This window comes from Phoxinus phoxinus (assembly GCF_949152265.1).
Source record: "Phoxinus phoxinus genome assembly, chromosome: 14".
Taxonomy (NCBI): domain Eukaryota; kingdom Metazoa; phylum Chordata; class Actinopteri; order Cypriniformes; family Leuciscidae; genus Phoxinus; species Phoxinus phoxinus.
In genome coordinates, this window is record NC_136889.1 from 3,093,311 (window position 1) to 3,117,708 (window position 24,398).

Genomic DNA, 24,398 nt, shown 5'->3' on the forward strand with positions numbered 1-24,398 from the left:
TCTGGCATCTCGCTAGTTTTGGGGATTTGCGTCTTCCAGTAAAAGTCTCCATAAAGAGTAATGAGCGCAGCTCCCGTACACGATACACCCAGGTAACCTCTGGACCACTGACACAAGTGGCCATTGTTTCAAGCACAGAACGTCACCAGCATTGTGCCAATGAAACCAAAGCCAGACAACCACCTGACGCAATGCTTATGTTGGGATCTAACAATTTAAACTAGTCAAAAAACAAAGCTAGAGACAATATGGTGCAACTGGACGACTGGGACATGTTTTACTGGAAATGACTCTTCATTTTTGCGAGTATCAGTTTAAATACATACATGAAATAGTGGGGAAAAGAAAATCTGCATGTCAAATATGGGTGTTTTGGACATTTCAGTACCACAGTCAATTATAAAATACACTGTAAAAAAAAAAAGTTGGTTTAACTTAAAAAAGCAAGTTGTACCATGTTGCCTTAAAATTTTGAGTTCGTTGTAATTAAAAATTTGAGTTAATACAATGAAGAAGAATGGTTTAAAAAACAGAAACACAAAATAGTGTTATCTTCACACATTAGTTATCGAAGTTGATTTGACAAAAGATAAAAAGTTGTGATAACAAATCATGAAAATATTTCTTTACAGCATTATCATTTGATACCATTACTGTACATGGTACAACCAAATTATGTTTTTGTAAGAGTATTTAGTATATATTTCACCAGCTTAATTTTTGACTAGTTTTAAATGTTAAATGCATATAAAATACTCCAGTTATTTGGAAATTTACCATGGTAGTAATATGTTATTCTTCAAAAGAGTTTTTATATATACACATATCATCACATGGTCCTTCAGATATTATTCTAATATGCTGATTTACTGCTTAAGAAACATAATATTTTTTATATATATTTTTATATTCTATTTTTTCAGGATTCTGTGAATAGAAATTCTGTGTTTATTTTATCTTTTGTAACATTATAAATGTCTCTACTGTCACTTTTCATCAATTTAATGCATCCTTGCTGAATAATAAAGTATTAATTTCTTTAAAAAAAAAATCTTACTGAGCCGAAAAATAAGAAAGAAAGGAAAAGCATCCAAGATAATCCCACTACTGCACACACTGGAGCTCTTCTTCAGCGCTAATGGCCTGTGATAAAACAAATGGTTTAAAGTTGCTATTTTATTCATGCAATGAGTGTTTTCCTCTATTTACGTCCAAAAGATGTTATTTCAGACATAATGTGAGCGGATATGAAAACTTGTAGATTTGTGAGTTTTGAGAGGGAATGCCGTTTGTCCTGGCGGCCGGTTTTCGCCCTCGCAGCACAATCACAGCGCGTCATCCTTCATGGAAACGTCTAGATGCGTCGTGCCAGTGTCAATAACACCTTGAAAGGCTTTTCCTGAATGTGGTGTCTCACAGACAACGGGGCTTTGTTAGATAGAGAGGATGTCATAAAATAAATGACAGACACTGACTCATTTGCATCCCATCCAAACCGACAAGCAGGAAAAGAGGAGCCTCACATTTTGCTAGTAAAAAATGCTGGGTTATTTATTTAACCCAAACGATGGGTTGCACATTTTGGGTCAATGTGTTGGGTTATTTTCCAAAAATATTGGGTCGTTTATAAAATTGGTGGGTAATTTCTAGAAATAACCCGACTGTTGGGTTAAATAGCCTTGATTTGACTTGATGCTTGGGGACAAAGAGAATTCGCAAGTTTTTATCATATTCAGTGTGGAAGTGTGTTCATTTTTAATTTTTGTGTGCTGTATGTATATATTTTATGTATTTGTACATTTTTGCATAGGTTTTGAATTTATTATGTGTGTTGTATGTACACTTGTGTATTTTGAATTTATGTACACAATTATGTATATTTACATTAAATGCTAGACTATATATAGTTTGTATAGTTTGTAGTTTGTAATTTAAAAATATATTTGTTGAAACACATGTATTGTTTTATACAAATAAACTATCTGTATTTGAAAACAAAGTGTATTTTATTAATTAAAATAAGGTCATAAATAAAAAAATACATATTTAACTCAACTGTTGGGTTAAAATAACCCACAGTTGGGAAGGTGCTGTACCACCCCATAGTTGGGTTATTCATTGGGTTGTTTTTAACCCAACATTTTTTAGTGAGTGCATTTAAGTGTATTTGTGTTTCTGAAAGAGGAGCCAGACTCGACGTGTCCGAGGTCATTCGAGGTCAATCGAAACTCAAGCGACTGCTGCACAGGATCAGCTCTATTAACAAAACTTATTTTATTTTTTTCAGTTTTAGTAATTTTAGCACTTCAACTTGCACTTACTTTAGTTAAAGCTGCAGTCTGTAACTTTTTTGAGTTAGAAATGATCGAAAATAAATTTGAGCAAGTACATGGAGCCAGTGTTCAAAACGATCTGCTTGCCGTAGCTCGATTCAAAACGGTAAGCTTGTAATAATGTTTTGTTTTGTTTTGTTTGTTTGTTTCGCTTGAACACTCAGTCAACCGCGTAAAATGACGACTCTAAACAGAAACTATTTGGAAACAGTTTTAATTAGCTGTGGACTGAACGAATACATATAATAAACAACATTGTTCATGTGATATAGTCACTTCCACAAACGATCTAACTCATCCTAAATCAACTCAATGAATCCGCAGCGCTCTCTGCGATCGTGTAACGTCTATAGCTTGATGCTTCATGTTTTGGGAGACACTATGTGAAAACGCTTGTGAAAATTATGTATTTCCGCTCGTCAAGAAAAAGCACCAAAAAAAGAAAGAAAAGGAAGCGAAGAAAAATAGGCAACATAAGAAACTAAGTGAACATAATTGAACAATTATAACTGCATACCGTAAAGCCCTTCAGACGATTTTGTTCCTCTTTAACCTCCTTTCCCATAATTCTGTGTGTGTCTGTTCCCACGCTGCCGGGCGTCTCTGGGCTGGAGGTTTCAGGGTCACTGCTGTCCCGGCTTAAAGAGGGTAGAGCTGCCTTTTCGTTCCTACAAACACAAACACTCAGCCATCAAACCCGAGCTGCCAACAGCGCTGGAGACCCGAGCCAAGAACACAGAAGCTTCATCCCTGACTCCAATTATGTCGACGGTGGATTCTCATTTGCTGTCACTCTATGGAGATTTAATATAGTGCCTGTGAGCGACCGATGATAGCCGATTACACATCTGGCATTTGTAACTTCCAAAATGTTTTCAAAACGAAGCCACTAAGACGGATGACTAAACACTTTACATCATGTCTTAAAATAAATACCCACATGGGAATAAGCAGATTCAAGGGATTTAAAGCATGAAAAGCCAAACTTTTGGAGGATAACACACACATGTATACATACATACATACATACACAAATTATATTATATTATGTAATATTATATTATATTATATTATATTATATTATTATATTATATACACTAGTTCTTTCTTGTGAATGGTGTTTGGCTTTGCAAAACGCCACCAATAAAGAATGAATAGTATGAAACAGCATTATTATTTATTAAAAAGTATATAATAGATACAATTATATTTTTAAAAAATTATAATTTTTTATATATATATATATATATATATATATATATATATATATAAAAATTTGTTTAATATATAAAATACAATTATGTAATAATGATTGGCGAAACATTCATGCATTTAAGGGTAATCCATGTATAACATAATATAATATGAATATTTTTATATTTGTATAAATAAGTCTTTATTAATTTCCCTCAGAAATGTATGGAAGCATAAGGGGAGCAATATTCAATTTGAAATGTAATATGTAAAATGGCAATTCTGTATTTAAATTTACATTTTCCATTACATTTGTGAAACATTGAAAATTGAATTATATAATTTACATTTTCCATTTCATACACTAGTTTTAATATGTATATTGAATACATATTTTAACCCTTATAAGTTGCAAAATTTAAATTAAAATGTATTACAGAAATTATTAGATATGTTTAACATGTTCAAGCAAAATCTTTAGCAAAATTATAATTTAAATGTTATTTTTCTTAATTGCATTTACAGTTAAGACACTTGCGATTGCATTTTCATTAAATACCCACAATGAATGTTGCAACATTTTACATAATTTACAAACTAGTGTATGAAATGGCAAATGTAAATTATATAATTGAATTTTCATTTTGCTCCAAACGTTTCACAAATGTAATGGAAAATGTAAATATAAATACAGAAATGCATTGCCATTTTACATATTACATTTCAAATTGAATATTGCTCCCCTTATGCTTCCATAGAAATGTTCCTGTAAACTTTTACTACATTCACCGAACAGAACGAGCTGCTTGTGTATTATTTAATCTTTAGTAACTTTGGCCATGAATTAATCTTGATTAAACATCTGCATTGCTCAAATAAACTCTTATGACTCTAATATAAGGAATAAATTCCTCTAATTACAGGGATAAACATACTTCATCCTCAACCGAAGGCATGAGGAGGAGATGGCAGTCTTTCCGCAGTAAGCACATTATTTATTATGACTAACTGGGCTCGGGAGCAGGAACTGCAGACTTTTAGACCTCAAACGACAAATGAAATCAATACGGACGCCTTAGATGATGGAGCAATAAAAGCTCAAACTTGGATTCAGTTGCAAAACTGCAACAAACAAACAAACAGAGAAATTTCCAACAAAATTTGATATTAAACGGCTTGTTTTGGTGTTTAGTATTTTAAAACATTACGTTATTCGGGAAGGGGGGATTCCGATTGGTAATAGCTGACATTATGAAAATAAGCACGCATTTTTATATGCATCTAATTCTCATTTGGAAACGTTTTCCCTGGCTGTGCACCACACGGTTGGTGGAGGGGAATACAAATGCAACAAAAACAGGATTGTGGAAAGCGCCTTCGGCTCTGTGGAAAGCCTACAGTTTGCCCATTAAGGAGGGAAATGGCGTGTGTCCCCGAGAGGACACCATAGGGTTTGTGCGGTTTATAACTATGGTGGTTTGGGTTACCTGAGAGTCTTCTGGAGGACGGCCCAGCAGTCTTTTAACTCGCTCTGCTTCTGTGTGACCCGGGCCGCCAGCGCCGGGTGGAGGTTGGATAACTGGGAAACGGTCACATCCAGCATCTGAAGCCACACAGCAAAACAAACACGGGCGTCAAGATGCCGTTTGACAGACAGTTGGACAGTGAACTAACGCATAGCTATCCTGTAGCTATAACGGGATATGAATTTTGGATCGCACACCATGATTTGACTGGCAATGTCCCGAATTTCCCCGTCTCGGCCGTTTTCCACTCCATTGCTTGGAGAGAGGCTTTTTCTCTGGATGAAAAGATAAAAAAGGAGCAAAACCATAAATAACATGATTGGATTACATCAGCACCTCAACATTCAGTGCAGCAGTGGGGTGTATATTCATATCAAAGGACACGTCAGAATATGGCCTTCCTGCGGGGTTTGAACTGAAATATGGAAATATGAAGGAAAATGATTACCATGTTATTGATGGACCAGACAACATTATCCGCCTGCTGGTAGAAGGATGAGACTTCGACGGCAAGCTGAAGATTCTCATGATATTCTTTCAAGTGCAATTGGGCCTTTAGCCACCTAGGGAGTCGACAAATAATAATGAGGAAAAAAAAAATATATATACATACATATTCAAACGCTAAATGCGAGGAAAAATCGGTGTTGGCGAGTATATGAAACGTGTTAATCGTAGGGCTGGACAAAAAAATAGATTTGTCCATTAATCGATTCTTAAAATGTGGTTGATTCAAAATTGATTCTCAAAGGCCAAAAATCTATTTTTTTTTCCCATATTTATTTATCTATCACCCAAAAGCAAGTATTAGTTACACTGTTTACAGCCTTGCAGCCTCCGTGTTACAGCATGCTGTGAGGTTTTATGTGTGTTTTATCTTAAACATAAAATAACCTGATCCTGATTGCTCAAGGCATGCGACTGTTCTGACTTGTCCATTTTCAGCATCAATTTTTCATCTTGCATCAAAATCCTGTCTATTCATTGTATGCATTTGAAGTTGGGTTTTAATGTACCCAAGTGTACCTAAAATAAAAAAAGTTTAATATACAGGTTTGTGGCTCTTAATTTATTTTTATTAATTAACCACTTGTAAACTTATGTTCACCGTTTTTATTTTTTTATATTTTTTTTTATAAATATAGGATTTGTATTAAATCTATATTCATTGAGTCGAATCAGGAAACGAAATTGCATTTAGAATCGAAATTGAATCGAATTTAGAGCTTGAGAATCGAATTTAGGGCTTGTGAATCGAATCGAATTGGAACTGATCTGAATCGATACCCAGCCCTAATCGCCAGTTGGCCTATAGTACCAGTATATTGGATATGTGCATTAGCTCTTAAAGTGACAGCAGCCTAATATTCCTGCTGCCGTCTGTGTCATTAATGTTAATCAAATGTCAAAAGTCAAAGAACAATCACTCATTGCTCTTGACTGAATAACTTTCATACTTTTCAACTTTTTATATATACAAACATACATATACAGGGCCTAAAATTAAGATTCGCTACGTGCCAAATACGAGTAAAAATTGGTGTTGGCGAGTATATGAAATGTGTCAATCGCCAGTTGGCCACTAACATTTTTATGAAATCTAACAATGCAAAACTGTGAGAACATAAATGTGGACAAAAGTGAACAACGCTCGGGACAGCTGACAGTGTTGCATCGTCACGAAAGTTAAAGCCTTGCCAGTTTAAATATTGAAGCTCAAGAAGACGTGAAAGGGAACGCAATTCGTTACTCGCCCAGAAACCCCTTTCACTTCTTCTTGCGCTCGAATAGACATATTCAAACAAAATTGTCAAAACGCCCTGATATCCTTGTAAACACAGTCAGCTATGTCTTAACTGAACGTAAACAGTTGAGGAATAAAATGCACGTGTAACAGTATATTGGGTCCGTGCAGCTCTTAAAGTGACAGCAGCCTAATATTCCTACTTATCATTAATGTTAATCAAACAACAAAAGACAAAGAACAATCACTCTTTAACTTTAAAAAGGATTAATCTGTTTCATGGCTGGTAAAAAAATTTTGTCTATAAGTCAGGTGTGGCAAAAAGTGTGTTTTAGGCCCTTTAAATTTATATATATATAACCATATATTTTATATAATAACCATATATTACAATAATTAATTTAAAAAAGTTTGTACAAAAAATGACTCTTATGATCTGTAACCATGTTTTTATGTATTATTATTATTATGCGCACTAACATTTTGTTGATGTGTTTTCTGCGGGTTGAGATGGTCTTTCCTTCAGTCTTTCCCTGTTTTTCCAGTCGGATGGCCATATGATTGATCTCCTCATGAAGATTATGATAGAGCTGCTCATCCTGAAAGAAAGTTAAGCACACAAGATTTCCTGAGCTCTAATAATCATCTCAGATTTAACCCAGCCACATCTGGACCAGGTGCTTGAATCACATGTTTGGCAATGGTCTAATATTCCCAACCCTTAGGAGTACAAATGTCTTGAAGGATGCTAGTGAATCTGTGAGTAAATAATCAGAAATTTCATTTTTTTTAAAGTAATTTCATCATAAATGCATTTAATTAAATAAAATGTAGTAATCTCACCATAAATGCATTTAATTAAATACTAGTATTTTTCACAGTCATCTTTTTACTTTAAGACCGGGGTAAAGCAAGGAAAACTTAAATTTACTTAAACAAGGCCACATAATGAACGACACTCGTCTCATTCGTGGAGGTAGAAAAACAAGTTATTTGTGACATGCAATATTTATTGTATAAAGATTTAAATTATGCAAAAGAAAAGGTATGAGTGCTGTTTTTGTCAATTTTAAGTTTTAATTTAAAATGTTTTCGATTTTAATATAAGTAGGCCTACATGGTTGAATATTTTATAAGTACACTTGCTTAAGCAACTTAATATATAATCTATATATAAGTAATGCATTTAATAATACGTTGTTTAAATTGTGTCTAAACGTGAATACGTCTATTAAAGAGTGTATAGGCTACAGTTGAAACTCGAAAAATTGGAATATCATGCAAAAGTTCATTTATTTCAGTAATTCAACTTAAAAAGTGAAACTAATATATTATATAGACTCATTACATGCAAAGTGAGATATTTCAAGCCTTTATTTGTTATAATTTTGATGATTATATAAAAACCTTTTCACAATATTCTAATTTTGAATTTCGGGAACAAAGAGAATTGCACTGGTGACAAAACTTTTTTTAAATAAAAGTTGCTGATAACTTCTGAATTTGAAATACAAATAGTGAGTAAATGTGTTTGTGGTACAGCCACTAGCATACATGTTATCTCAAAAAAGCCAATTGTTTTTCCAGAACCGATAATTGATGCCTGCTGAGGATTAGCAGCACTTTCTGCGGTTGCTGTCTGGAATCACGCACCTGTTTCAAATCCAGGATCTTCCTGGTAAGCTGCATCTTGTCAGTGTTTTCCCCAAGGATGTTGGCCAGCGATTGTTCCTGCTCCTGCTGACACATATAAAAGCTTTACGGCCCTGGATTGTTGTAGCCCAGTGGTTGTTTGCTTTGAATACTGAGGCTGCTGTTGCTCTAAATGAGCCTGGCTACCATGGTGAGATGTAAAACAGACTTGTTAAGTAACACCTCGGATTCTTGGACGATTAATGAGTGAAGAAAAACTGTGAAAATAGGACTAGAATCACACAAGGAACACATATTTCAATGTATTTTAAAATGTATATGGCTCCGTGTTGTGTTAAAAACCATACATTTTTATAAATAAATAAAAAAACATAGCATAATAAATAGTAAAATATGATATAATTTTAATTTTATTCTAAAAATTCTAGCTCACTAAAATAAAGTTTTTACATTGTTGTTTCCACACTGATAGTAACTCTCTGTAAAGTTACTATAACTTTATTTTTTATTTTTTTTATCATTTACAAGATCAGTACTGAAACTTAGAATAATATTGAATAATATTAAAATAAATGATAAATGTAGAATTAAATTTAACCAAAATCTCTTTTTTACACATTCACTCAATAATAGTTAGCTGGTAAATCTCACAAAACCTGTCAAGAATCTCACAAAACCTGTCAAGAACAAGAACATATTTTAAAAATTACATTTTATTAAAAAGAAAATTCTCGTTACAAATTTTTTTTTTAAATTTAAAATATGTGTGCATCATGTTAGTATTTGTTGTACTGCCTTAAAATAATGCTAATTTTAATTTAAAAAGGCATTTTATTACATTATGCTTTTACTGTATTACATTAATGAGCATAATTAAAAATAAATAAAAGGAATTTTAAAAAAAGCTCCAAAGTAAAGAATCCATATGCATTAAAAGTATGTACAATACATAATAATTTAGTAGAAAATGTGTATGAAAATGTGTCTAATATCACAATACAAAATGAAAAATCTAAATGGGCCAAGAAATAGGCTTAATTTTTTTAATGCAAAATCTAAATTCATATTTGTCTCTTTTGGTTGTAACTGTGATATATTTATCCTAAGACAGAATCACCTCCATGTTCTCTATATGTAAACCACTGAGATTACGGATTCAGGACAAAATCCAAAACCAATCAAAGGCTTTGTTAATTCGTATAACTAGTGGTGTGTTTAACCTTCTCTTTGATCCATGCCTCCAGACGGTCCACCTTCTTGTTAAACTCCTGGAGAGTCTTAGCTCCGCCCATCGCCTTGATTTGATTGGCTGCCGCCTGTTTGAGCGCGTTCCATTGGTCGCGGATGTGACCCAGCTGTTTCTTCACCAGGTCAGACGTCGGGTTAAGCTTGCACATTAATTGCTCTCCCATCTGCACAAACATTCAGCAGCATTACACGAGCTACAAAAGAACATTCTGATGATTTACAGTCCGCTAAAAACAACAGCTTAATCAAATCACACGACTTGAAATCCACCCAAGTCCTCGTTCCCCTTCTCTTGGACTAACGGGAGTTTCGGTTCTGCAACCCCTCCAGGGACGTGTGTCAGGAGAGGTTCAATCTTTGCAATGTACTATTTCAAAATGTAGGACGAATTTAGCTGTGCTCGGGGGGAAATTGTATTATTATAATATTTTTTTGTCATTTTGGATGTCTCACAAAAAGCTTTTTGAGGCTCTACAGCTCTCGTAACAGTTGAGCTGTTAAAAATTGCTTTGACGGGTCAGCATTAAAAGATTGTTACCATAACAATTTGTAAATGTTTTGCCGTTTATTTGCAAAAGGGAGAACTTCTTTGTGTTGATTTTGGCTGAGGAACCTGTTGAAACCTGACGTGTTTAGAGCGATGATTCATCAATCTCACTGTCCTAATGAAGACAGTTTGTCCTCACCTGGTTGAGTTGTATGACTGTGTTCTCAAAGTCCTTCAAATCTCTCTGGAGTGTTTGGCAAACTTCCTCCCAGTCGGTCAGAGGACATTTCTGCACGTTCCCGCCGTCCCGCAGGTCTCGTAGCTTCGCTCGGATCCACGCCTCGGCCTGCGGGACACAAACACACAACGCTTCCTTTAAACACTTACATCTAATGGAACCTCATGAGTGACTCATTTGGAACACAAAAGTGACAGTTAAGACATTTAGAATGTTACAAGAAGTGTTCTATTTCAAATAAGACAGAACGGCAAAGGCATACTTTGCTACTTTGCGACGTTCTACGGTAAACGTCTACTACGGGAGAACAGCTGACTTGCCGTAGTCGCTACTACGCAGCGTTGGGGGAAATGCATTACAAGTAACTTGAGTTACGTAATCAGATTACTTTTTCAAGTAACTAGTAAAGTAACGCATTACTTTTAAAATTTACAACAAAATATCTGAGTTACTTTTTCAAATAAGTAACACAAGTTACTTCATTTTCCCATTTATTGACTGACAGCTCTCCTGTCCTGATGTTGAGACAAATCAAAGTGCAGAGGTGTTGTGTGTGTGTGTGTGTGTGTGTGTGTGTGTGTGTGTGTGTGTGTGTGTGTGTGTGTGTGTGTGTGTGTGTGTGTGTGTGTGTGTGTGTGTGTGTGTGTGTGTGTGTGTGTGTGTGAACATGATGTTTATTGTAGTTCTAGACTAACTGTGAGCATTTACTCATCCTCACTTGCACAAAAAATATTCAATATTCCTCAAAATGAATAGAATCAGTGAAATGCAGAATCAGAATACTATGCAAACCTCCAAATAACTAAATATGTTAAATAAAACATAAATTTGTATGCATTTAATCTCACTTTATTGACCAATGTACTGATTCTGACCTTCGATGATTCAGTTAAATAAGCAAAAATGACTATAGATAGATAAAAAGGTTTGCTTGTTTGCTTTCATTTATTTCAGCAATTCAACTTAACAGGTGAAACTAATATATTATATAGACTCATTACATGCAAAGTGAGATATTTCAAGCCTTTATTTGTTATAATTTTGATGATTATGGCTTACAGTTTTTTGAAAACCACAAATTCAAAATTAGAATATTGTGAAAAGGTTTTCATAATCTGTAAGCCATAATCATCAAAATTATAACAAATAAAGGCTTGAAATATCTCACTTTGCATGTAATGAGTCTATATTAATATATTAGTTTCACCTTTTAAGTTGAATTACTGAAATAAATTAACTTTTGCACCATATTCTAAATATGATAAAGGTGAGAATTGGAAAGATTAAGTTGACTTTTGCACCATATTTTTCAAGTTTCACCTGTAAATAGTGGCAGATACTATTTGCACCTCAGTGTTGTTCTACATTAAACAGCATGCAATAATAATAACATAGAGTGTAAAATATTATATTTATTAAAATTATTAAATGGATGCTGCCTAATTGGGACAATAAAGCCCCCCCTACGCCTACACGTAACCCAAACCGATAAACACTTTACTATTAAGTACACGTTAGACATGTTATTTCCACTTTTCTAATATTTTTTGTAATTGACTGAAAATAAATGCCTTTCAAATCTGATATACGTGAGGAGAAGGGAGTAGAGTGAGTTTGGTAAAAGGTTTTCTGCCACACACATTAGCTGTACACTATTGCTACTGTTGATAATCCAGAGTCTTCCGTAATTTTGTCTGGACCAATCAGACGTCAGTGGGCGGAGTCAGTGTAAACAAGGCAGGCCATTTCACTTCGTTCAAATAAATGCAAATACTCCTCTCTTGAAATGTTTCCATCCCTGAACAAAAATGTATCACTATCTCCACAAAAAATATGAAGAAGCAGCACGACTGTTTTCAACATTGATAATATTCATAAATGTTTCTTGAGCAGCAAATCATCATATTATACTGATTTCTGAAGGATCATGTGACACTGAAGACTGATGCTGAAAATTCAGCTTTGATCACAGGAATAAATTACACTTTAAAATATAATCAAATAGAAAATATTTCACAATATTACTGTTTTTACTGTATTTCTGATCAAATAAATGCATATAAATGCAATAAATGCAATAAAAAACCTTTTAAATGCTACTATTATTAGAGAAACCTGGCCAAACCAAAAGGCAATTCCACGCAAAATGACCAATTTCTGAACTATTAAGCCCGGCTCGCATGTTTTCTGTTTTTTCCTTGTACTTTATTGTTAATGCTTGAAACATGAACACATGTTGAGACACTTAAGGCCCATTTTACGCTCGCTTAGCTTTCTGAGAGCACTGTGGAAACACAATATTAAGCAAATAGATTTTAAAGGGTTCTTTAAAGCACACGTGTGAAGTCACAGTCACTCGCTATTATTTCACGCCGAGGAAAGACAAGTTCTTGTTTCTGAAGAAAACAGCGATTACTCGCGTCTCGGCTTACAGAAACACTTCAGAAACATCATCGGGAGATTGCTCGCTGTTTCTCAGATGTCCCGTTACGAGCAGCAAAGGTTTCTTTTGGCTGGAGCGCACGGGTTGTTGCATAAGGCTTTTGAAAGCACCATTTCTGGCCATGTTTGCACTGCGCGAATAGAAAACAGGTGGCCGAGCCCAGATAGGTCCTGGACATGTTTATTTGGTATGAACACAATGTATGACCACTGGCGGTCCTCAAAAAGCCCACCCACATCATCGCCAACGAAAGGATTGCTAAATGAACTTGTCATTCCTACAGGACTAAACGCAGCGGTTTGCGTTGTGATCTCCAAAGCCAATAAAACCAACAAATCAGGCTAAATATAAGGAGACGGCTTGGGATAATGGCTAAAGGAGCCATCGCTATTACCAGTGCACATATTAAACAGTAATCTTCGCCTTCGTCCCGCACCGACAGACGTGATTGATTGCTGAGGACACGTCGATTTTGTTTTTCACATTTTTCCGAAATTTGTGGTCTTAAGAGTATAAAGCAAAATCTTTCTCACATCAAAAACGCGGAGATTCACATCACATGTGGACAAAAGGGGAAGAAAAAACACCACAATCTTGGCAAGATCTCACAGTGCAGATAAAACATAATATGATGTCACTTCTAATAAAAGATCAGCCATTATTTTTAATGGCTTCCCACAGGCTCAAAGGTATTTCTATATTGGAGGCCTGTGTAAACAGCTCTATCGCCTCGCTTCTATGACTTCATACAGGAGGCCAAAGCCTTTGTTTCTTCCGCTTCCCTTCAGAACAATAGTCTGTTTTTCAAAAAATAACATTGATGTAAATCATACCGCATGTTTTGGTGAAATGATATACTGCTGTAGATGTCATCAGCGTGCCTGGCGTCATGCCGGCTGAGTGAATTGGCTAAAAGAGTGACATTGAGATCTAACAAGAGGTTATTTAGTTAGGAAAATGTTTGATATGAATTGACAAATCTTCCTCATATCATACTGGAGCTGTTAGCTTCCTGAACAATCAGGTGCATGATTTTCACTTGCTGGACGAAGCAACGGGTCGAAATAATCCCACAGATTTACACTAGAGTAAGATTTTTTTTACGTTTTTGACACAAAAAAAAGTTTTCTGCTCACCAAGGCTGCATTTATTTGTTAAAAAAAATCAGTAAAATCAGCAATAATGTGAAATATTATTATCTTTTAAAATAATTGTTTTTATTCACTAAAATCAGCAAATTCAGTAAATTAAAAAAAAACAGCAAATTCAGTAAAATCAGCAATAATGTGAAATATTATTATAATTTAAAATAACTGTTTTCTATATGAATATATTTTAAAATGTAATTTATTCCTGTGACTCAAAGCTGAATTTTCAGCATCATTACTCCAGTCTTCAGTGTCACATGATCCTTCTAATATGATGATTTGCTGCTCAAGAAACATTTCTGATAAGTATCAATGTTGTCAACAGCTATGCTTATTAATTTTTTTGTCAAAATAGTAAAACATTTTTGTTCAGGGACAGAAACATTTCAAAAGAACAGCAATTATTTGTAACATTATCCATGTATTTATTGTCATTTTTGATTAACTTAATGCATACTTGCTGAATAAAAGTAGTAATTTCTTTCTTTCAGAGTAGATACCATACTTAATTTGAATATGTGACCCTGGACCACAAAACCAGTCACATGGGTAATAAATAACAGCTGAATAAATAAGCTTTCTATTGATGTGTGGTTTGTTAGGATAGGACAATATTTGGCCGAGATACAACTATTGAAAATCTGGAATCTGAGGGAGCAAAAAAATTGAAACATTGAGAAAATCTCCTTTAAAGTTGTGCATTTATGTTCACGATTGTGCTGCATTCACTCACAAAAATACATGTTTTATATATTTACGGTAGGAAATTTACTAAATATCTTTACTTAATATCCACATGACTTTGGCATAAAAGAAAAATCTATAATTTTGACCCATACAATGTACTGTTGGCTATTTACACAGATATACCCGTGCGACTCGTGACTGGTTTTGTGGCCCAGGGTCACATATAAATCTAGTTTAATTTAATTGGTATATATATTTAGAATTAACCTACTTTTCCCTACAGAATACACAATATTATGCTTTCTACATTATAAAGGGTTTTACGGGGCAATCTTAAAGCACGCTGGAGGATGTGTTGACTTTCACCCCTTTCATTTTCCTTCATTTGGGATTTCTTAAACAGAGACCCGATTCCACATCCTCGACGCTATAATGCTACACTCGGTCAATCAGTCAACTGAAGCCCATAAAGAGATGGAGGGTTTACCCAACACCAACGTAAGAATAAATATACATCCAAAGGCCATTTCCTAAATAAATGGCAGCAGTTCTTTAGCCTATTAACATTAAGGACGTGTTACGCTCATTTGTCATCTGTAACTCAGTGAGTTTCACGGGTCACGTGGGCTGTGTCCTGAAGCACAAATGCCCTGTATGTCAGAGCGAGTGTGTGGCGATGGGAGAACGAGAGCACTCGAGCCTCAGAAGACCAGAGGCGTGAAGAGACGGGGCCAAACAATGATCTCATCCCAAAATAATTGCTCCTCTTGTGGCTGTTCTGTTCCCTCCCACCCCTGTGCTGCCGCTCTCCAGCTCCACAGAGGAGAAACAGAGGAGAAACAGAAGAGAAACAGAGGAGAAACAGAAGAGAAACAGAGGAGAAACAGAGGAGAAACAGAAGAGAAACAGAGAAGAAACAGAGGAGAAACAGAAGAGAAACAGAGGAGAAACAGAGGAGAAACAGAAGAGAAACAGAGGAGAAACAGAAGAGAAACAGAGGAGAAACAGAAGAGAAACAGAAGAGAAACAGAGGAGAAACAGAGGAGAAACAGAGGAGAAACAGAGGAGAAACAGAAGAGAAACAGAGGAGAAACAGAGGAGAAACAGAAGAGAAACAGAGGAGAAACAGAAGAGAAACAGAGGAGAAACAGAGGAGAAACAGAGGAGAAACAGAAGAGAAACAGAAGAGAAACAGAAGAGAAACAGAGGAGAAACAGAGGAGAAACAGAAGAGAAACAGAAGAGAAACAGAAGAGAAACAGAAGAGAAACAGAGGAGAAACAGAAGAGAAACAGAGGAGAAACAGAGGAGAAACAGAAGAGAAACAGAGGAGAAACAGAAGAGAAACAGAAGAGAAACAGAAGAGAAACAGAGGAGAAACAGAGGAGAAACAGAAGAGAAACAGAAGAGAAACAGAAGAGAAACAGAGGAGAAACAGAAGAGAAACAGAAGAGAAACAGAAGAGAAAGAGGAGAAACAGAAGAGAAACAGAGGAGAAACAGAGGAGAAACAGAAGAGAAACAGAGGAGAAACAGAGGAGAAACAGAGGAGAAACAGAGGAGAAACAGAGGAGAAACAAAAGAGAAACAGAGGAGAAACAGAGGAGAAACAGAGGAGAAACAGAAGAGAAACAGAGGAGAAACAGAAGAGAAACAGAGGAGAAACAGAAGAGAAACAGAGGAGAAACAGAGGAGAAACAGAGGAGAAACAGAGGAGAAACAGAGGAGAAACAGGGGAGAAACAGAGGAGAAACAGAAGAGAAACAGAAGAGAAACAGAGGAGAAACAGGAGAGAAACAGAGGAGAAACAGAAGAGAAACAGAGGAGAAACAGAAGAGAAACAGAAGAGAAACAGAGGAGAAACAGGGGAGAAACAGAGGAGAAACAGAAGAGAAACAGAGGAGAAACAGAAGAGAAACAGAGGAGAAACAGAAGAGAAACAGAGGAGAAACAGATGAGAAACAGAAGAGAAACAGAGGAGAAACAGAGGAGAAACAGAAGAGAAACAGAGGAGAAACAGGGGAGAAACAGAAGAGAAACAGAAGAGAAACAGAAGAGAAACAGAGGAGAAACAGAGGAGAAACAGGGGAGAAACAGAAGAGAAACAGAAGAGAAACAGAAGAGAAACAGAGGAGAAACAGAAGAGAAACAGAGGAGAAACAGAAGAGAAACAGAGGAGAAACAGAAGAGAAACAGAGGAGAAACAGAAGAGAAACAGAAGAGAAACAGAAGAGAAACAGAGGAGAAACAGAAGAGAAACAGAAGAGAAACAGAAGAGAAACAGAAGAGAAACAGAAGAGAAACAGAGGAGAAACAGAAGAGAAACAGAGGAGAAACAGAGGAGAAACAGGGGAGAAACAGAAGAGAAACAGAGGAGAAACAGAAGAGAAACAGAGGAGAAACAGAGGAGAAACAGAGGAGAAACAGAGGAGAAACAGAAGAGAAACAGAGGAGAAACAGAAGAGAAACAGAAGAGAAACAGAGGAGAAACAGAAGAGAAACAGAGGAGAAACAGAAGAGAAACAGAGGAGAAACAGAAGAGAAACAGAAGAGAAACAGAGGAGAAACAGAAGAGAAACAGAAGAGAAACAGAGGAGAAACAGAAGAGAAACAGAAGAGAAACAGAAGAGAAACAGAAGAGAAACAGAAGAGAAACAGAGGAGAAACAGAGGAGAAACAGAGGAGAAACAGAGGAGAAACAGAGGAGAAACAGAAGAGAAACAGAGGAGAAACAGAGGAGAAACAGAAGAGAAACAGAAGAGAAACAGAGGAGAAACAGAAGAGAAACAGAGGAGAAACAGAAGAGAAACAGAGGAGAAACAGAAGAGAAACAGAAGAGAAACAGAGGAGAAACAGAAGAGAAACAGAAGAGAAACAGAAGAGAAACAGAAGAGAAACAGAAGAGAAACAGAGGAGAAACAGAAGAGAAACAGAGGAGAAACAGAAGAGAAACAGAAGAGAAACAGAGGAGAAACAGAAGAGAAACAGAGGAGAAACAGAAGAGAAACAGAGGAGAAACAGAAGAGAAACAGAAGAGAAACAGAGGAGAAACAGAAGAGAAACAGAAGAGAAACAGAAGAGAAACAGAAGAGAAACAGAGGAGAAACAGAGGAGAAACAGAGGAGAAACAGAGGAGAAACAGAGGAGAAACAGAAGAGAAACAGAGGAGAAACAGAGGAGAAACAGAAGTCAGAGGCCACAACGCTCGGTTTACACCTTTATCTTCACGCGTTTATTCTTCTGTCTATAAACTGCAAGTGTAATGTTCCACTGTAGTGATGCAACCACTCAAACAATTCACTGCTGTTGACATCAGTTTAGAGGGAAAAAAGACCAAAAATAGGTCTACCTCTTCAAAGAGATCTATCTATTTATCCATCCATATATCCATCCTTCTATCTATCTATCTATCTATCTATCTATCTATCTATCTATCTATCTATCTATCTATCTATCTATCTATCTATCTATCTATCTATCTATCTATCTATCTATTTATCTAAGTATCTATCTATCTATCTATCAATCCATCCATCCATCCATGTTTGCCGTTTGGTGTGAAATGTGACCTTTTCACCGTAAATAGCATTCTTACAGCTTACAACCCGAAACAGGGGTTTGATTCCCAAGAATGCATAAAACGTATTAATTATTTAAAAAAAAATAATGCCTTGAATGCAATAAAAGCAATAAAAATCATCTGCCAAGTACATAAAATGCAAATGCATAACACAGAAAACGCCACTAGTGAATTGTTTCATTTTTGTGAGAATTATTCCACGTCCAGATGATAGTCAGAGTCCAGCGCTCATACCTGAGTGATCTCCTGGTTAAAAAGGGTGTTTTGTTGGGTAAAGCTGTGGTCATTCTGCACCGATGAGACGTTTGAAACCAAAAGCTCACAGGATGGACTGTCCACCACGTCTCTTCTTGGTTGGGTTTTGAGTATATGGGTCTGTGTGGGGAAAAAATAAGCAAATGTCACTTATTCATGGGAAAACGTGGTCATATACACGAGCTCAAACATCTGAACGCTCTGTGCTGGTCGGCCTGAGATGTTTGTGTGATGTCATTGTGAGTTTATATTGAGAGTAAGACGCTTACAGAACGAAAGGCTGAAAAACAAGTAACAAGGTCATTTCAGATCTCTACTGGGACACACAACCACAGAGTAAATTCCCACAGTGATTACGTCATTGATGACTACGAGTCGAGTGAGGAAGAGCAGCTCATGTTTAAAGGGGTGGTTGAATATGATTTCACTTTTCTAACTGTAGTTAGTGTGTAATGTTGCTGTTTGATCATAAACAACATCTGCAAAGTTACAACACTCAAAATTCAAAGCAAAGGGAGATATTTGCTTTTAAAGAAAAGGACTACAACAAACGGCTGGTAGGAACTACACGACATTCCTCCCAGGTTAGTGACATCACCAACCCTAGAATTTACATAAACCCCGCCCCCGGAACACGATTTATAGATTATCATGACAGAATATGCTAATCAATGACTAGAAGATAACTCCACATAAACTACATAAATTCATCAATCATTCAGAAATGTCCTGTTGCTTCTACATGTTGTCACTTCTTCTTGAGTCTCTACATTATTGTCTGAATCTGGTTTGAACATAAAAGGCTAAAAGTTTTTGAAAATTTCAGTGCATGTGTGTGTGAGGTAATAGGACACGAGCTGTTGTAGCTCCGCCCCCTGTGCCGGGAGCAGCCGCTCATTTGCATTTAAAGGGACAGACACAAAAACGGTGTGTTTTTGCTCACCCTCAAAAAGTGACAATTTTAACATGCTATATAAAAATATCTGTGGTGTATTTTGAGCTAAAACTTCACACACACACTCATCAGAGACTTATTTTACATCTTGTGAAAAGGGCATTATACCACCCCTTTAAATATGTGGGAAATTATCCACAAGAGCACACAGAAAACACATTGGTTATTATCACTAACACATGTGCAACAGTAATAGTGATGCTCTATGATATTGCCCATCCAATCAAATGATGTCTAATCATAGTCTCGTGAGTGACTGGAGCTGTAAACGTTTGCTGTGAACAGATAATGACACGGTTTACAATACAGAAAGCCATTGCAAACAGTCTTATATAACCAGAAGACACCGTCAGCACAACCGGTGGCGATAATGGTGGCGAGGACAAATTTAAAAGTGCCCGAGCAATTCCACAAAGAGTCAGGAAACATCTGTGGCGATGTTGGGAAAGGGCGGCACGTTACTTTATCATATCATCACCATCAGAAATAAAAGATGAGAGCATGTGTTTGTTTCCAAAAACATTATACTGCAAAAAAATTCAACTTCATCGGTATCTTTGTCTTGTTTTTCATTATTTAATATCTTTGCAAGATACATTTACTTCAGATGTTAATGGAACCACTCAACAATTCTTAAATAAATAAATAGTAAAAAAGTAATTCTTATAATTATTAAAAAATTATATATTTTTAAAACTATATAGTACTATAACAGTATACTATATTGTATTTTATTTATATTAAATGTATAGATTACAATATATATATACACACACACACACATTATTGCACACAAGTATTAATTAATATTTTTTATTGTTGTTTTAAGCCATATTTTTTAATTAATGCTTTAAAAATGGTCATAAATTTAACAAGAAAATGTAGTTTCTTGTATTTGGCAAATATATATAAATATATATATATATATATATTAAAAGCATATATTATATTATGTTTATTATGTGTATGATTTTATATTATATTATTTTTATATTATATCTTGTTTTAAGCTATATTTTTAAATGTTTTTTTTTAAATGGTCGTAAATCCATTTTTTTTAGCAAATAAAAGAATATGCATAAAGAAAATATTATACACTCCACATTATAGAATAATAAAAAAACATGCAAATGTTTAAAAAAAACACTTAATTAAACGCATGAAACAAGTCAGAATAACTTAAGCAATGTTGCTTCTCAAGTTGTTTTATGGACTATCCGATATTTTTCCTGGAAAACCAGACGAAAGTGATGTTTGCAGTGTGAATGTAAGCGGTGTCCGGCATCGCTCGCCGCGTCCCGTCCGTGTCCAGTGATTCCGAGTGTCATCTCATCCTGAATGACCTCATGTTTTCCACAGCGAGGAAAGATTCCCGATCGCAGGATGACTCAAGCCTCGGCCCACAGGCCACCAGTTTGTTTTGAGTGCTGATTATTATAAATGATATTTCGCAGGGATCGTGCCTCTGAAGCACAGGACAGGTGTCCGAGACCACATCCACGTCTCATCAAAGCCCACTCGCGTTTTAAGGGCCTCGACTCACATTAACCCAAAACGCCTGTAAAAGTTTCACCGCTGCTTTTTCCTCTGCAAAGCCCCACTGAACACTTAAAATAATAAGTCGTTTAGGCTTGGCCTGCCGCGCCACTGACATCACTTCCTAAATACCAAGAGCCCATTATCTTATATACATCTGGCTACGGCTGAACACAAACCACTCAAGAGGGAACTCACCGACAGAATCTAAATCTGCACAGAGAGGTTTGGGCCGGGTCAGGCGTGCGTTTGAGACGGAAGAGGAACAAGAAATACAAGAAGTCTGCAAACCGATACATCAATACAGACATTATATAGTTACACTCCCATTGGCTTACTGTTTAAACATCTGCACAAATTAGGTTACGCTTTATTTTACAGTGTCCTTGTTATGTTACATGTACTTACCATAGTAATAACCGTAAATTATGCATAATTACATGCAACTAACCCTCAACCAAATCCTAATCCTACCCTAACCCTATAGTAAGTACATGTAGTTGCTTAATATTACTCACTACTTAAATATATAATTACACTGTAACAATGACGCCTTAAAATAAAGTGTAACCAAATATTTACTGGCAATAAAAATACTATTATCACCACTATTATGAATATCTTGATAAGACATAGTTCAATGAAATGATTCAATGTTTTCAGATATTAAAATTGCAAAAATATATGTAATGTAATAATATATATATATATATATGTAATAATATCAGTACTTAAATATATAACTACACTGTAACAATGACACCTTAAAATAAAGTGTAACCCTTTATTTTAAGGTGTCCTTGTTACAGTGTAATTACACATTTAGGTACTGAGTAATATTAGTTACCTATGGGGTTTGGTTTAGGGTTATTTGCATGTAATTATGCATAATTTAGAGTAAGAAACTACATATAACATGTGTAACAAGGACACTGAAAAATAAAGTGGGACAATTTTACAGTGTCCTTGTTACATATGTTACATGTACTTACCATAGTAATAACAGTAAATTATGCATAACTACATGCAACTAACCCTAACCCAAATCATACCCTAACCCTATAGTAAGTATATGTAGTTCATTATTATTACTCAGAACTTAATATATAATTACACGGTAACAATGCCACCTTAAAACAAAGTGTAACCATAAAGTGTTACCACAAGTTATTAATTTTCTCCTTAGAGAAATAGATTTTTAACAATAACATAAATGTTTGAGATGAGGATGTTCAGTGAAGGTATTTCTCAAATGAGAGAAGTTAACTAAAACTAATTAAAATAAAATGTTGGTCATACTTAAGTCCCATGTTTATGCAATGATGTCAGTCATATCAGAATAGTGTTATTAATCTGGTAATTCATAAGGTTTACCTGTGGAGAAGAGGAGACTTTCTCTCGGTCAGCACTGCACTGCTTCTCCCCATCTTTACACAGCAACACCTGAACACACACACACACACACACACACACACACACACACACACGCGCTGTATGATCCATAACTATCATCTGAGATGTAGACAGTATTGTTTTGGTCTTCATGATTTTTGGGTTTTAAAATACACTAAGATACAATATAACATTTATTATTTTAAAGCAAACGTGAGCCAATGTAAAGCCGCTATATAAATTAAACATTTATTATTATTATGTTATTATTATATGTTCATTGTCTTTTTTAAACAATGTATTATATTATTATATATTATGTTTATTAGTGTTGTCAAATTGATTAATTGCATCTAACATAAAAGTTTGTAAATATAATATATATATATAGGCCTATATATATATATATATATATATATATATATATATATACATACACACACATAAACTTTTATGTTGGATGCGATTAATCGATTTGACAGCACTAATTATATTATATTATATTGTATTGCATTGTATTAATAAAAGAACAAACCAAAAACTAATTATATTATATTATAATATTTTGATAGCACTAATTATATTGTATTGTGTATTGCATTGTATTAATATAAGAACAACAAACCAAATACTAAGAAATCCATTTCTAAACATTTCAAAACTTTTCACTCAAACTGAGACCGATAATACAATTTGAAATGAAATAAACATGAGAAGAAAAAAAGGATAATTTTTTACTCGTGTTATCAGACTTTTAGACCCCACAGTATATCTTTAAGTGTTATAAACACAGAGGAGTGTGTGTGAAAGGTGTCTCCATGACCCACTGGCACCAACCGAACACACGCTGGATCCCGAGAGCGGAGAATGGAGCCTTTGAGCCGAAGCTCTGACATCATCTGAACTTGAGCAGCGTTACATAATAAACACATCATCTGAGCCACACACACAGATCCTGAGCACACAACACACACTCCAGCTCGCAGAAGACGTGCCTGCCTATCAGTTCACCAGGACTTGCATCAACTAATATTAAAGCTGAAAGAGTGATGACATCATCACCGGTATATTTGTGTACCGTTTCCATGACGACGTCTCCTTGTGTTTTGATTACGGAAGCTTTCGCTAAACAATGACAACATGAAGAGTCTCCAAAAACAAGATTGCTCAACAGGAGATTTCAGCTCATGGTTTCTATAATCACACATCAATGAACTATATTATAACAGATTTGTTGATTGTGCCTCCTTTGTCTTAATATTAACCCTATAACCAGTTAAAATATATATATATATAAAAGCTTTTTATTCATACACTCATTCATTCATTCATTTATTATATTTATAAAGCACTTGATTATATGAAGAATATCACGTGCTTCATAAATTAAACAAATCAACATTTCATCATTAATAATGAGGAAATGAGCAACCTAAATAAAAACATTGTTGTTCTGAAAATCAATAGGTTTTTTTTACTTACAAATTATGTAATATTATATTGCCCTAAAATACAGATTTGTTGTTGGTGCATTTTTTGTCTTGATATTAAATCATCCTGAAATAAACATTCATCCATTTATTAGATATATAAAGCACTTATTTATTACAAATATTATGTGCTTTATAAATAAAATGTATGCTAATTACATCATTAATAATGATACAATTAGAATGTATTTCACCATTAAAAAAAAAAAAACATTTCCCAAATATAATTGTATAATAATAATAATATTGATGTAAAATTATATTGCCCTAAATAGATTTTTGTAAAAGTTCTAAGCATTTTTGTCTTAATATTGAATTCATCCTAATAATATTAATTCATACATTCATTCATTCATTACATATATAAAGCACGTATTTAAAATGAATGCTTTATAAATAAAATGTATGCTGATAATGATAAAATGAGAATGCATTTAAAATATATCAATGGATATCAATGGCTTTGATTTTTCGTACACATTATATTCTCG

General features: G+C 34.9%; 1 protein-coding gene across 3 annotated transcripts in view; it reads right to left on the bottom strand.

Moving 5' to 3' along the window:
* The window catches only part of mymx (myomixer), a 58,351-nt gene that overhangs the window by 32,937 nt on the left and 1,016 nt on the right, over positions 1-24,398 (bottom strand). For 2 of the 3 annotated variants that reach the window (XM_079635801.1, XM_079635799.1), the window contains exons 2-11: positions 22,400-22,468; positions 18,514-18,654; positions 10,385-10,531; positions 9,671-9,862; positions 8,451-8,537; positions 7,278-7,396; positions 5,502-5,616; positions 5,251-5,328; positions 5,015-5,130; positions 2,851-3,001 (exon numbers count right to left, since the gene is read on the bottom strand). In XM_079635801.1, the coding sequence (XP_079491927.1) occupies positions 2,851-3,001; positions 5,015-5,130; positions 5,251-5,328; positions 5,502-5,616; positions 7,278-7,396; positions 8,451-8,537; positions 9,671-9,862; positions 10,385-10,531; positions 18,514-18,654; positions 22,400-22,468 (1,215 nt within the window). The remainder of the gene's footprint in view (positions 1-2,850; positions 3,002-5,014; positions 5,131-5,250; positions 5,329-5,501; positions 5,617-7,277; positions 7,397-8,450; positions 8,538-9,670; positions 9,863-10,384; positions 10,532-18,513; positions 18,655-22,399; positions 22,469-24,398) is intronic. The other variant, XM_079635800.1, reaches the window with a different exon arrangement.